Consider the following 15,699-nt stretch of genomic DNA (forward strand, 5'->3'; position numbering starts at 1 on the left):
CTTTAACTACTGAAGACAAAGTAACAGGTTCTCTTTATAGCCCACCTACTCTGCTATCAATGAATACCTTCTCAGTGCTCCCTCACTACTGTGTTAGCTTATCATAGCCCTAAGTAAAAAGCCTTGTCTGTCTGTACTGATGCTAAAACTGTGTAAAGGACCTCCCCCATCCACATATAGCAGTGCAAGGGCCTAAAGAGAAATAAAGGTAACACCAAGCCACAGTGTAAGAAATATACTGATCTAACCTGGGCAGTCCAACATTAAGCTGGCTCACGTGGGAATCCTCCATTGAGACTCTCCAGTATTACAGCATAATCCTCCAGTGGGCCATTCTGACCCTGCTACTCCCTTAATAAGGAAGCAAAACGAATGAGAGTACTCCACTCTGCCAAAAGGGGCAGTGCCTGCCTCCAAAAGACTGTTCTATATTGTGATCATTTTTATCAACTAGAAAAGTTTGCATTTTCTTCAGCCAAGCTATTAATAAATGTAACTTAAAGCTCCAGCAAAATGGATGAATGAAATTACAACCGAAAACTTGACAAGGTTTAGGAGAGCAATATGAGTCTTCCAACCGGATGGATAACAATTACAGCTTTCAGTGAAGCTAGCAAGAAAGAACTCATATTAGCATAAAAAGATGACAAGATTAAAGACTGAGAAAACAGCATGGCTGATGTCATATTCCTCTATACCCCTTTAGTAAGTCAGCCTCAATGGATATGGTTTATGTTGTCAACTTTAAAGGCTGTATTTCCTGTATTTCTGATAACTTTCATCCTACAGTATCTTTTATGTTCCTTTTTCATTTAGACGTCTTCAAACTATGATGGACAGAACTAGAAGGGTCTAAACTAAAAGGATAACAGTACTGGGATACCAACCTTTCCACCTCCTGAATGGTCTCAGGGAGAGGCACACCAAGTGTCTCTGGAAGTAAAGCAGCTATAACTCCAGAGAGAATAGGACACAAGCTAAATATAATGACGGGGAGGTGGTAATAATAATCTGCAGTCATCTGAACAAGTGGAGCAACAATTCCTCCCAAGCGTGCCATCATAGTTCCTAAGCCCATGCCAGTCTGCCTGAAACAGAAATCATAAGTTAACCATAAGTTGGGCAAAATCACTAAACTAGGTCTTACCCTCTACCTCAGCATCTTACCTGATGACAGTTGGGTATAATTCCCCTGTGAATAAGTACACGCAGTTAAATGAAGCTGCCAAACATCCTTTCCCAAACACAACCATTACTATTCTTGCAACATGATAGTCTGGAAAACACAAATGAACATAGAAAGTTTTACTGCAAGCATGCTTAACACAATGAAAATTCCATATGGGTGTCTGCTCTAATAAAACCTCATATTTTTGGGGGTATGGGGGGGGGGGACTGAAAACGATCATATCCCACCTACAAATGCTAATATGCAAATCGGTCATTAATAGGGCCTAGTTTCTGAAACTCTACCTGCGCTGAAAGTTAAAGTGGTTGTAAACCCTCTCCTATACCCAGTGAAGTGAACAGCCTCAGATGATACACAGGGATGAAACAAATCTCCCTACATAAGTTTTACATGTATATCTGGAGCCTTTCCCTTTCTACACACTTTAGAAAGTGCAGATCATGTTAGAAAATGTTCTTCCTTTTACACTGTGTGAGAGCTGATTGGAGGATGGCACACACCCTCACACCACATAGGCAGAGGAAGGAAGAAACAGCAGAGCTGTATTATGAATAGACAAGCTCCCTGCTTGTCTACCTCTAAGCTCCCTCCCAACACAAATTTTCAGCTGCTATCTCGTGTGTCGGAGAACGTGTCAGAAGTGTCTCTGTTGATAACAGAGGAACTGAGCAGCAGAAAGATGTGGCACTTAGAGCTTTGGTGAGAGATAAGTAAACACTACCGGTATAGTGCTTGGGTCAAATTTCATGAATGAGGTTTACAGCCACTTTAATGTGGAATTATGCAGAAAAACAAATGCTCAATTTGCAAAGCAGTTGCCGCCCTGTGCCCTGGATAGTCTTTGATGGTCATGTAGTTTTAAACATTTTAACGTGTATGTAAAGCCAAAACATCTTTTAGGTTTGGATAAAGTAGGAATTAGTTAAAATACATGAGTTTTTTTTTTTTTTTACTGTCTGTATCCCTTCATGGAGAGTTCCTTTTGCTGTGCCTGTGCCATAGACACATCAGGAAATAAGAGGAACAATCTCTAAGATTTTCTATCTTAGACAATTGTCTCTGAAAAAAGTGTCTGCATTGGAAGATTCCAACCGGTTCCTATGATTAGTACTTAACTTTGGATTTTCTATTCATTTCCGTACCAATGATAATGGTCAATAAAACAAATAAAAAGAATGAGCCTCCCCAGCAGAGACACAGGCAGCAAAAGATTTATGACAGCTTTTGACATTTCCTTATCCTATACAAAAGTTAAGGTAAGAGATAACATAACAAAGCCACACTCACATTACTGTTTTGCCTGGTATATATAGTACTATGAGTTTTTTTTTGTAGAACTCTACGGGCTGAATTAAAAAAAAAAACTGAGGAGGAGCTCGGGAGGAGCTAACTATCCGGTGTTAGTACAGCGAGCTCCCGGCTGAGCTATTGTGTTCTGAAAGGGGGACCGCCCCCCCGCCAGAACACACTAGTCAGCGCTTGCAGCCATTGGCCACGAGCTCTGATCAGATGTCAATCGACAGATGTTTTTCTGCCATGTTCCTTTGACAGAAGCTAGACATTCGGCCGGCTTCTATCAGACAGGCTGCCGTACACAGGGCCCAAATGATGGCCTGTTTCTGTTGAACCAGACGATATTCGGCCCATGTGTACCAGGCTTTACTCTACAATATAGAGTTTTTAAGGTATGTCATGAGGCAGCCATACTGTCAAAAAAACAAACGGTTTATTCGTAATAACATTAAAACAATACCAATGGGATCCTCATGGATCCGAAACATACAAAACTTGCTTAAAATTATAATATTGTCAGTAAATAACAACATTTTCAGGACAGGGAGAGGGCACCTCTATACTAAGTAAAATAGTAGTTTACAAGCTTTCATAGATCAAAGTTGAAATGTATAGTAGGGTGCCTATTTATATGTTCACTGTCAACAAGTTTCCCGGCCAATGCTACTTCCTAAGGACAGCCAAGTTTTACTATAGTTTAATGACAAGGCAGTGCATTAATTGCACAACAGTCTCCCAGGTGGACATAGGGGCAATAGGGTCCACAACACTTGACTACCACAAAAGAGAAACAGAGCCCACAGGACAATGACACCTCTCTGTTTATAGAGGGAAGAGGGGGGCCTAAAGCCCAGGTAGTTTAAGTCTTCTCCCTACCAAAACCACCTTACTGGAGTTACTGGAAACCATTGTCAATATAGATAAAAACATAACCAGCTAAAAGCTAGATGTGTGTTACGAGTTTACCATTCATTTTCAAAGACATTGCAATACATTTAAGCAACACACCTGCCTTTCAGCACACCACAACACGTGATAACACATTACCACACATTGTGGTGCACTGCATTGATAATTATTATATTGCATTGTACTTGCATTCCGGAGACTGCTTTGTAGTAAATAAATGGTTTGCTTTATTTCTTTCACATTATCTTACTTTTTTGTGCTGTGCATCCCTTTATTCTTTATATGTTTTTTCTCTGGTCTTTTATAATGGATCTTGTTCAGAGAAATGTTAGTCATGGCACAATTCATTTTCAAAGGGGATTGTGGAAGCACAAATATGAAAGCATTGATTTGTGAAAGGGTGCTACATTCACTTTGCAGCTCCTTAGTGATGTCAGTGGCCACACTTGAGGCCTCTTTTATCAAGAAAGTTGACCTGTGACATTACGTCTCCCTTTCTTTTGCATAATCCTGGTGTGCTAGTGACAATTTGCCATTTCATAATTGCTAGAGATTCTTGAAGAAGAGACACTTATTATGAAAAGTGAGCAGGATATAGGTAATATGGGCTAGATTCACAAAAAAATAGTATCTCTTAAGATATTTCACAATAAGTAGGCATATAGACTGAACAAGAATTTACAGGAAATCGTCAACACAATTAAATGCATCAAAAACAGTTTACCTTCAGGAAGAAAGATATTCACTAAAATAGCAGCACCAGACAAAATTAAAGCAGAGGCCTGCAGAACACGACGCCCAACATAATTAATCACAAAATAAGAGAAAAACTTGGCTGGTATGTCAACAGTGCCAAAAATGACTTGAATGATATAAATGCTAAGCCCAAATTTCTGAAGGTCCATTGCAAGACCATAGTAGGCAAAACTAGTAGAGAACCTGGTTAAGGAAAGAAATGGACATTAGAAATCTGATGTTTCAGATGCTAGTGATGTTACTAATAACAATGTAAAATAAATATAGATGACTCATAAGTGGCCTCCACAGAAAGAGCAGGTCTGTAAAATAGGTAGAACTCACTCCCATTAAGCGGTTGGATATTTATAAGCTCTGCTTGCTGATAACATAATGAGTTGGAGGATTTGGGTACATTTTGTGTTATACATTAAAGAGGAAGTAAACCCTGATGGGTTTTACTTCCTCTTTATTTCCCTGCAAAGGTAAAGCATAATGGGCTAATATACATCGCATAGTAGCCCATTATGTGTCACTTACCTGAAACTAGACATGTGCAATTTTATTTTGTAACAAATCGAAATTCGGCCGAATTTTGCATCTTCAACTAATTTCAACTAATACAAAAGAAATTATAGCGGATATAACGAATGAATTCAACATGATTCGGTAATTCATTAAAGATCTAATGAAACAAAAGGTCAACTCAAAGTAAATCTTACAGTCCAATCAGCTGATTCATTTTGTGCTGGAGGTTGGACTACTGGCAAAGTGCATTCCTGAGAACTGAGTGAGAAGGGTGTCGTATTGTATTTGAGCAGAGGAGAAGAGATATTGTCATTGTGTGTGTTAATAGATTCAATAAACAAACGACTTTGCAAACTACGAATCATTATTACGAATATATATACATACATAAATATCGAATTTCAACTAATATGAAAGAAATTATAGCGGATATAACAAATGAATTCGACATGATTTGAGATTCAGTATAACGAATATCGACACTCTACGAATAATAATGAATTATCCGAAAACTAATTAATGTAACATAATGAATATAACAGAACGAAATTATGTATTTTACGAATGACAACGAACCGAAACTAAAGGAAATTTCCCATCGTGCACAAGTCTACCTGAAATCGAAGCCTGCAATGTCACTGCTGTCCCCACTAGCAGCGAGCGTCCATCTTCACCCCTCTTCCTTTCGGGGCCTTGAACTCCAGCTCTGTGGCTGGCCGGAGTTGCGTGACGTCACTCCCGCGCCTGCGTGCAGGAGCCGTCAGTCACGGCATGACCCCTTTTAGAAACGGCACGATCTGCCCTTTCTAAAGTGCGCATGCGCCGTAGACATTGGCGCATGGCTTTATTGTAAATATCTCCTAGACCATAGAGGTTTAGGAGATATTTCCAGCACCTACATATAAGCCTTAATATAGGCTTACCTGTAAGTAAAAGTGATTGTACAGGGTGTACAACCACTTTAAACCTTATAGAAAGTCCATACGAGTGTACAGACCAACAAGCAGTTAAACACTTGGTCCCATATTCTCTGTGTGAATGCAGTGCTGTTTCTCAAGAAGTATAAGGGACTTATGGCATTCCTTATTGTTTTGGATGATAATATGTGTGGTATACATTAATAATACACAGTGGCAAACAATTTGGTTTGGCAATGGCTGCTTGTGCTCTGTTGGTTATGAGGGCTTTCAAAATAGTTTAATTGAATGACCAGTGAAATATGTTTAACCACTTCAATACAGGGCATTTTCACCCCCTTCCAGCCCAGGCCAATTTTCATCTTTCAGCGCTGTCACACTTTGAATGACAATTGCGCGGTCATGCAACATTGTACCCAAATTAAATTTTGATAGTTTTTTTCCCCACAAATAGAGCTTTCATTTGGTGGTATTTGATTACCTCTGCATTTTTTATTCTTTGCGCAAAAAAAACAAAACATGAACAAAAAAAGAGTGACAATTTTGAAAAAACCACAATATTTATTACTTTTTGATATAATAAATATCCCATTTTTTTTTAAATAAACATTTTTTTCCCTCAGTTTAGGCCAATATGTATTATTCCACATATTTTTGGTAAAAAAAATCCCAATAAGCGTATATTGATTGGTTTGCGCAAAAGTTATAGCGTCTACAAAATGGGGATAGATTTGATTTCTATTATTAATTTTTATTTTACTACTAATGGAGGTGATCTGTGATTTTTATCATGACTGTGACATTGTGGCGGACACATCGGACACTTTTGACACTATTTTGGGACCACTGACATTTATAAAGCGATCGGTGCTATAAAAAATGCACTGATTACTGTATAAATGTGACTGGCAGGGAAGGGGTTAACACTAGGGGGCGCTGCAGGGGTTAAATGTGTGTCTTAGGGAGTGATTCTAACTGTGGGGGGAGGGGACTGATGAGGGGAGGAGACAGATCAGTGTTCCTCTGTACAAGGAATATACGATCAGTTCTCCCCTGACAGGACGTGGATCTGTGTGTTTACACACACAGATCCACGTCCCTGCTCTGTAATGAGCAATCGCGGGTGCCCGGCGGACATCGCGGCCACCGGGCACGCGCATCAGGTCCCAGTGATGCGCTCTGCACAATGCCGGGAAGCCGAGGACGTCATATGACGCCCACCCGGAGGGACGAAGGGTTCCTGCCGCCGTCATTTTATTATACGGCGGTAGGGAACTAGGTAAAAATAAGCAGTAAGTCCATCTGTGTTTTTACTACCACTAAGATGGGTTGCTATTACTTTTCAGGTTGTGGTTTTTACTCGATAAATCACATTAGATAAATCACATTTTAAATCACTTGTGAGGTTGTACCCCTAAAAGAATCACATTTCACACAACACGTATGCATCTTTATATAATTATTGGGTCAGTGTTATATAGCCAGACTGTGTAAAAAACAATAGTGTAAAAAATACCAGCTCATCTGATGCAGTCTAATATTGGTGAGAAGTGACCACATATGACCATCTACCAGACCTAATTTAATTTAAATTTTGTGATGCAATACAAACTCGCAATAGCTCAGACATTTGTCAGCCAGACTATGTAACACGGATGATATGCCCCTTCATGTGAATGGTGAGGAAATCAGGTAAAAGTGTTAACTGTTTAAATTGAAGTGATATTAATTTAAAACATAACCCTCCTAATCCAAAAAATAGAAATATTATATCATCGAATGCAGTGGTTCTCAACCTGGGGGTTGAATGATGATTTGCCAGGGGTCCCTGAATCCTGGGCTGTTCCTGAAGCCCGCACCACTCTCCCAGCCTTTTTGCGGCAGACCCAGCAGGGCTGTCTCTGGAGCCCGCGGCCACCCATTCCCCCCACCAATGAGTAAGAGAAGGAATAAAAATAGAGAATACATGGAAGGGAGATGAACAAAGCAAAAGGGAGAGAAAGAATAACAGAAGGAACAATAAAGATGACTATAGAGAAGGATGGGGAAAAAAATAAAAAAATAGAATAGAGAGGGATAAAAAGGAAAGAAAGGAGAACAAACAGAAAGAGTGGTACATGCTAAAATGTACCATAAGGTTTTTTAATACTATACGAGTGGAAGACACTCAAGGAGCGCTAAATGTCCGTGGGTTAGGGGTACATATTACTTGCCTTGCCTTGGGTGCTGACAACCCACGCTACAAAAATAATTTTACTGTTAGGGGTCCCCACAACTTGGGAAATTTTATCAAGGGCTCACAGCACTAGAAGGGTTGAGAACCACTGATCTATAGTGAATTCAAAGTAAGGGGTGTAAATGGAGGAGCTTGCCAGCATCTCTATTCTAATTTTGATGGAAACCACAAGTAAGTCTAGGGTAAGTGGAGCACAGTTATAACATTTATAGTCAGCGCTTAACCGTAATCCCTGTGATGGAGCACAATTATAATATTTATAAAACTGTGACTGCCAAAAAAAAAAAACAGTGAAAGGAGCACCTTTATCTTCATATAGATACAATGACGAGAAGGTTAGTACCTACCAAGTGCAAGATATACAAATGGATATGCGACGAACCACAGGAGTCCTTATTAGGTCTATCACCGAATAATTCGTCTTATGAGCAGCATTAATTTCTCTTTGCATGTCATATTTAATTGTCTGAAATGAAGAGTTAGAATTGTATTAATATCTAATCTTGATACAAATTGATATTTTAATGTAAAATATAAACAACAGAGTATATAAAGACTTGCCAACACAAACACTGGTAGGGCTATGGATGGACAAAGTGAACTTGCTCTGCACCTTTCTTTAAGCAGCTGGAGTCGCAGGACTGGATGTGCAGAAATGAACTTTATTAACCTATGATTTTCTGGTAACCCTGGAAAACTGGCTTCTGGGAATATATGACTTCCTATGTACCAATAAAGAAACAGCATATAGTATTAACAGATGTCATTTAAAGAGAATGTGACTTGACAACTGTTACCTGTCATATGCTAGAGGTTTGCCTCATTCTTGGAAGTAGGGCTAGGCACATCAATGTGCTCTACCCTATACCTGAACTAAACTAAACTATACCTAAAAGACAAAGGTGAAATGATGATGAATTTTGGTACCCCGAGATCTGCCCTACATAGTTATTTTACACAGATCATTTGCCATATCCATCGGTCATGTTATTGAACATAATAAAGAAAAAATATACTTTTCCCACTGTAAACTGTATTTTAACCCTGTTGATTGTTTTTTGGTTGGTTAGTAATATAGACAAAGATTCTGTCTCTTATAAGCTATGCTGGAAGCACTCAGTTTGCAAAATCTGTCCCAGTCTGATTCACAAACATGAAAATGAAGTTTCATCAACATGTCCATTAAGTGATATATTAAACAGGTAATTAAATTAGCATAGGACTGATTTATTTTTAGCTTCACATTCTCAGGAACATACATTATTGTCCTACTTCCTGGCTGATTCTCAGGTAAAGGTGTGTAAGCATTTAGTCTTAAGGAGTTTCTATGCCTATGTAAATTAAAGAATCAGAATAAATCTTTCTATGTTACGGGTACTACAGTTTATTTGCAGAGTTACAAAATCCCAACAGATTGGGTAGGGCATGGAGCAGTAGCACTAATATAACACTTGTCATGCTGTCTGCATAGAATTTGTACTGTATGTTCTTTTTATGTTAAATTGGTTGTAAACCCCAAAATTAACAAGAAAGCCTACCTAATATATATATAGATATATATCTATATATATATCTATATATATATATATATGGATATATATCTATATATATATGGATATATATCTATATATATATATATTTTTTTTTTAATTAAAACTTTGTTTTTGGTAAAATAACTTGTTGGTCCCGCCAGTCACTTTGACTTTTCAGTGACAATAATCTGCAGCTTATTCAGTCTCTGACGCACTGTATGCTCCTGTCTTCCAAGATTTAAGCCACGTCTATTCCTGGTTTGCCAGAGAGCTTGCTCCTCCAAGCTGCCAGAGTCACAGGTAGCAGCACCTGTGGGACGGATCACGTGCCTTTGATTGACAACTCCTCTACATTCTGCTCAGCCCAGGGAGGAGGACCAGTCTTACTTATTTCACTACAGCTTAGTTCCACCCACCATTTCAGGCTGTAGAATGAGGAGAAAAAAAGTGGTCACATAATCGGCAGAACAAGAATTACAAAAAGGTCATTCTGATGTTTTTATCCTAATAAGGTCAGAATATGTCTGAGTTTACATAAGCTTTAACATTAGTTTCTTTTTGGGTGCTTTATTTTCACCCCACAATCACAAAACATGTAGAATAATTATTCCCTATGTCAGGGCACATTGTAATCAGAGAGTCCAAAAATGTATTTGATATGATGGTACTTTATTAAGATGACAAAATATATTTTCTTTTCCTGAACCCTGGTACCCAAGTGCCAGTTCACAACAATTCCACCCACAGAGTATACCAACAAGCGCAACTAATCTTGACACTTATACAGTGGGGATGGAAAGTATTCAGACCCCCTTACATTTTTCACTCTTTGTTATATTGCAGCCATTTGCTAAAATCATTTAAGTTCATTTGTTTTCCTCATTAATGTACACACAGCACCCCATATTGACATAAAAACACAGAATTGTTGTCATTTTTGCAGATTTATTAAAAAAGAAAAACTGAAATATCACATGGATCTAAGTATTCAGACCCTTTGCTGTGACACTCATATATTTAACTCAGGCGCTGTCCATTTCTTCTGATCATCCTTGAGATGGTTCTACATTAGAATTAGGAAAGCCACACATCTGTCTATATAAGACCTTACAGCTCACAGTGCATGTTAGAGCAAATGAGAACCACGAGTTCAAAGGAACTGCCTGAAGAGCTCAGAGACAGAAGTGTGGAAAGGCACAGATCTGGCCAAGTTTACAAAAAAATTTCTGCTGCACTTAAGGTTCCAAAGAGCACAGTTGCCTCCATAATCCTTAAATGGAAGACGTTTGGGAGGACCAGAACCCTTCCTAAAGCTGGCCGTCTGGCCAAACTGAGATATCGGGGGAGAAGAGCCTTGGTGGGAGAGGTAAAGAAGAACCCAAAGATCACTGTGGCTGAGCTCCAGAGATGCAATCAGGAGATGGGAGAAAGTTGAAGAAAGTCAACTATCACTGCAGCCCTCCACCAGTCAGGGCTTTATGGCAGAGTGGCCCGACGGAAGCCTCTGCTCAGTGCAAGACACATGAAGTGTGAGTTTGCTAAAAAAACACCTGAAGCACTCCAAGATGGTGACAAATAAGATTCTTTGGTCTGATGAGACCAAGATAGAACTTTTTGGCCCTAATTCTAAGCGGTATGTGTGGAGAAAACCAGGCACTGCTCATCATTTGTCAAATACAGTCCCAACAGTGAAGCATGGTGGTGGCAGCATCAAGCTGTGGTGGTGTTTTTCAGCTGCAGGGACAGGACGAATGGTTGCAATTGAGGGAAAGATGAATGCAGCCAAGTACAGGGATATCCTGGACGAAAACCTTCTCCAGAGTGCTCAGGACCTCAGACTGGGCCGAAGGTTTACCTTCCAACAAGACAATGACCCTAAGCCCACAGCTAAAGTAACGAAGGAGTGGCTTCACAACAACTGTTCTTGCATGGCCCAGCCAGAGCACTGACTTAAACCCAATTGAGCATCTCTGGAGAGAGCTAAGAATGGCTGTCCACAAATGTTTACCATCCAACCTGACAGAACTGGAGAGGATCTGAAGGGGGAATGGCAGAGGATCCCCAAATCCAGGTGTGAAAAATTTGTTTCATCTTTCCCAAAAAGACTCATGGCTGTATTAGATCAAAAGGGTGCTTCTACTAAATACTGAGCAAAGGGTCTGAATACTTAGGAGCATGTGATATTTAAATTTTTCATTTTTAATAAATCTGCAAAAATGTCAACAATTCTGTGTTTTTCTGTCAATATGGGGTGCCGTGCGTACATTAATGAGGAAAAAAAATGAACTTAAATGATTTTAGCAAATGTCTGCCATATAACAAAGAGTGAAACATTTAAGGGGGTCTGAATACTTTCCGGCCCCACTGTATATAGCACTGCTAGCTAGACTTGTCATGTAAAGAAAATCTTGTATTACAGCAATTAACCACTTTGCTGCCTTCTTTTCTATCTGTATTATTGTTTTTTGTCTTTCATTTTATTTTGTTTTGGGTTTGAGGTCAGTTGTCACTTTTAGCTGCTGTCCCGTTCTTATCCAACTTTTTGTTTCCCATTAGGCTTCCCATTAAAAATTGTCTTTTGCGTCAGAGGTTGGTATTTTGACATTTTTGTTGATTTGGCCTTTAATTTAGGTACAATGAAAAAGAAAATATTCAGCGCAAAAACACACCTGAATGTTCCTAAATAGAGTTGCAAGCTGGACACTAAAGGTTAACACGCAACACCTTAATAATAACTATAACTCAAGACAGTGCAGTGCAAAATGACCAATCAATATAAATTGTCCTTTTTAAAAGTCCATAAATAAACATATCATAATGAACATAAAAATGTGCCACTGTGAAGTGGATGTGCATCCAAACTTTTAAGCATGCAAGTGTCAGCATGAGTCCAGCCCATCCACTGCAGGCATCAGTAGCCACTCACCTCATCATTGACCCACAGATCTAAAAATGCCTTCCCATGAATGGGAAACAATAGTAATCCAGAAGTCAATCAGTGACATCAAAGATGATCACATTACAGTCAATGGAAAAGAAGATATCCCCACGATATGTAATTTAAATAAAAAGAGAATATAGTGTTCTCTGTATTCCTCAATTTGATAAAAAAAAACAGTAAAACACTTACAACACTTATTTTAGGTAAACTTCCTTTTTATTTTTTCTGCAAGACTTCTCTTAAAATAGTCTCAGGGTTGATATTTTGGCATTTGATTCATTGTGGTTTATTACTACTTTAATAATCTATATTTTTTAAACAGAGCATTAGATGGAGAAGTATGGGGTTAACAAAAAAAACCTTATACTCACCCATGTAGATGCAGCATCTGAACTATGCTGCATCTTTCCCCCGTTGCTTTTGCATCTCAAACATCAATGATCATGGTTTTGGCCATACTTCTTCTTTAAGCTGAACCCTCTTTACAAGTTCAAAAGATTAAAGATTGTAACGTCAGAAGGTTTTTTATCTTAATGCATTCTATGCAGTAGAATAAAAAGCCTTCTGTGTGCAGCAGCCCCCCTCAGCCCCCCTAACACTTGCCCGAGGTCCCTCTCTGTACAGCGATGTCCACAAGTGTCTCAGCCATTCGAGATTCTCCTGCTGCTGTCAATCAAAGTCAGCTAGCCAATCAGGGGAGAGAGGGGGGCAGGGCCGGGTCGGGGCTCCATGTCTGAATGGAAATAGGGAGCTGTGACTCTGGTGCCCCCATAGCAAGCTGCTTGCTGTGGGGGTACTCAACAGGAGGGAGGGGCCAGTTTTACAGAAGAGGGACCTGAGAAGAGGAGGATTCAGGCTGCTCTGTGCAACTCCACTGCAACAGAGCAAGTAAGTATAACATGTTTGTTATTTTTATAGCAAAAAAAACAAGACTTTACAATCACTTTAAATATTTCATGAGCCCTATGGGAATTTTTTTTAGAAAGTAGTTCCTGCACTACTTTTTGCAAGTTTAGATGCGACTTGCATAGACAGCTTTGCATGAAGTCGCCCAGATGTCTTCCAAGTCGCACCTAAAGTAGCACTGAAATGCTACTTTAAAATCAATCATTTTACAAACAAACAAATTTCATCAATCGTTTTTTATTGATTTAAGAGTACACAGAAGGAATACAATGTGTACATTGTCTGACGATTTACAGGTTATCATAAAATGTCAGTTATGGAATATCAACTTGTATAGTATTTGTACATAAGAGTACACGAAACAATATGACTATAAAGAAGTTGCACTAAAATGCTAACCTAATGGGTATATATACATTATATTCGCAGTTACCTCCCCTAGACACCCCAGTGGGATCTCAACTGTTTCTCGAGGGACTGTGGTGTCGTGGTAATTGAGTTCAGCATAGTACATAAATCTACTTTCTAACAAGAATAGTGTACTGCATAGCCTGCGATCACAGTAAGACTATATCAAGGTATTAGTTGTGGATGTTTTAGGAAACCGGCGGCTGAAGTAGCATGATTTTAATGTCACGATCTGTGTGACCAGGGTGCAAAGCAAGGTCCAGAAAAAAATTGGTGATATTTTACTTTAGCCTTACGACTTATTAAGACTAAAATACACTGTAGCGCAGGGGATGGTCACAAAGAAACAGGATGATGCTACCCAAGTCATGCGATCAATTTATAACAAAAAGGAAATGGGAAACTTTGACTTAGCAGCGGCTTGTAACTCCTTGGCCGATATGATGTATTTTAAAGTGGTTGATGCTCCTCTCAGAACAGTTATATATGTGAGATCTACTACTAAGGAGAACTTGAAAAGCTAAGGGCCAATATCTTTTTTAGGGACAAATCGTTATAATAGTAATGCTAATAAATGCTTCTAACTGAAAATGATAATGAACCCCACTTTCTCTTTTAGAATATGCTGTCTGAAGCTATCATATTTTAAACACAATAGGTAGCTAGGCTGTAGACTTTTAAATATTTACGTAGTCTTAATAAGCACTAAATGAGTATTAAAATAAGCCCTCACTGGCTGCAGTTATTGTGGAGCAATTAATTCTCAATATTCACAGCAAAAGCACTGAGGTCATTCTCTCAACGCCTCCAATCAACCTGCACTCTGCTGTGAAGAATAGGTAAATACCAGAATTTCCAAAGCCTGGCCACAGTTACAGCTTATCTGAAGTTTACCTATTTATTTCATCTGCGAAAAATAGAGAGTTTGCCTCAGGGTTAGGGTCCCAAAATGGGAAAGAATAAACAAAAAATGGGTACCATCATTCGACTATTGTATATAAAGGAGTGGGGACAGTTGCTAAGGCTGTTTACCACTAGAGAGGAGAAGATAGACTATCTCGGCACCAATATGCACAATACAGTTTAGAGTAAAAATATAATATTTATTTTACATATAAAACACAAACACAGTTACAGAAATTAATGCATAAAAACAGGGAGAAAAAAGTTGATACAGTATCTAAATACTTGTAGACTTCATGGTGAATTCAAAGTTTGGAGATTCCTCACTGATTGTATAATCCTCTACAAGTTTCACGATCAAAGGGCCGCTTCATCGGGAGAATAAATCTATAAGGTAGATAACATACTTAAAGAACAATATAAAAAGTAATAACAATACTACAAATGCAACACGGAATGCACATTTCAGACAAGGATATGTAAATAACCATAAGTTTTCAAATGTTTTAATTTAGCATCTACAATAAGGGCCAATGCATAGCTGCTTACCTAGGAGTCCAAGGCCAGGGGTGCGGTCAAGAGGGGGGAGAAAAGAGATTAAAGGGGGGGGAAAGGGAGAGGAAAAAAGGAGAGAGAGAGAGAGAGGAAAATGTGTAAAGAGGGGTGGGAAGGATGGGAAGGAGAAAGAAAGGAGAGGGAGGAAGAGACAGAGGGGGAACGAAAAAAGAGGAAAGGGAGAAAGAATAAACAGAGAAGAAGGGAAGGGAAAGCTAGGGGGGAGGGGGGAAGGGAAGAGAAGGGGGGAGGAGGGGGGGGAGGAAAAGCGGGGGGGGAGGGATAGGGAGGAGAAAGTGAGTAAGGGGGAAAGGCAAACAGGGAAGAGGATAGCCCAGGCCTGGGTAGATAAAAGGTCCATAGCTCAATAAGTATATAGTCATATAGGCCTACCCCTGGTATAGCACACTAAAACAGTGTGCAAGAATCCACATAATCCAAGGGGGGGACAAAACAGGGGAAGAGTGGTGGAAAAGGAGTTAGCTACACCAATCTATATGGCAGGTTCATAGGTAGTCAAAGGCTTCCTTCAGTGGTCTCGCAAAAGAAAAGAGCTGGTGGAGCCGGCCAGATCTGAAGACACAAAGCAAAGATAGATATATCAATATAGACCACAGCAGCACAGTGCCACAGCGTGTGCTCAACAC

The 15,699-nt window shown here is 39.3% G+C and overlaps 1 protein-coding gene across 1 annotated transcript in view; it reads right to left on the minus strand.

The window, feature by feature from the left end:
- LOC141112292 (solute carrier family 22 member 6-B-like) overlaps positions 1-15,699 on the minus strand; it is a 125,912-nt gene that overhangs the window by 13,681 nt on the left and 96,532 nt on the right. The window contains exons 6-9 of the mRNA XM_073604948.1: positions 8,155-8,273; positions 4,116-4,330; positions 1,168-1,276; positions 888-1,088 (exon numbers count right to left, since the gene is read on the minus strand). Of these exons, the coding sequence (XP_073461049.1) occupies positions 888-1,088; positions 1,168-1,276; positions 4,116-4,330; positions 8,155-8,273 (644 nt within the window). The remainder of the gene's footprint in view (positions 1-887; positions 1,089-1,167; positions 1,277-4,115; positions 4,331-8,154; positions 8,274-15,699) is intronic.

Source organism: Aquarana catesbeiana, linkage group LG11, assembly GCF_042186555.1.
Source record: "Aquarana catesbeiana isolate 2022-GZ linkage group LG11, ASM4218655v1, whole genome shotgun sequence".
Taxonomy (NCBI): domain Eukaryota; kingdom Metazoa; phylum Chordata; class Amphibia; order Anura; family Ranidae; genus Aquarana; species Aquarana catesbeiana.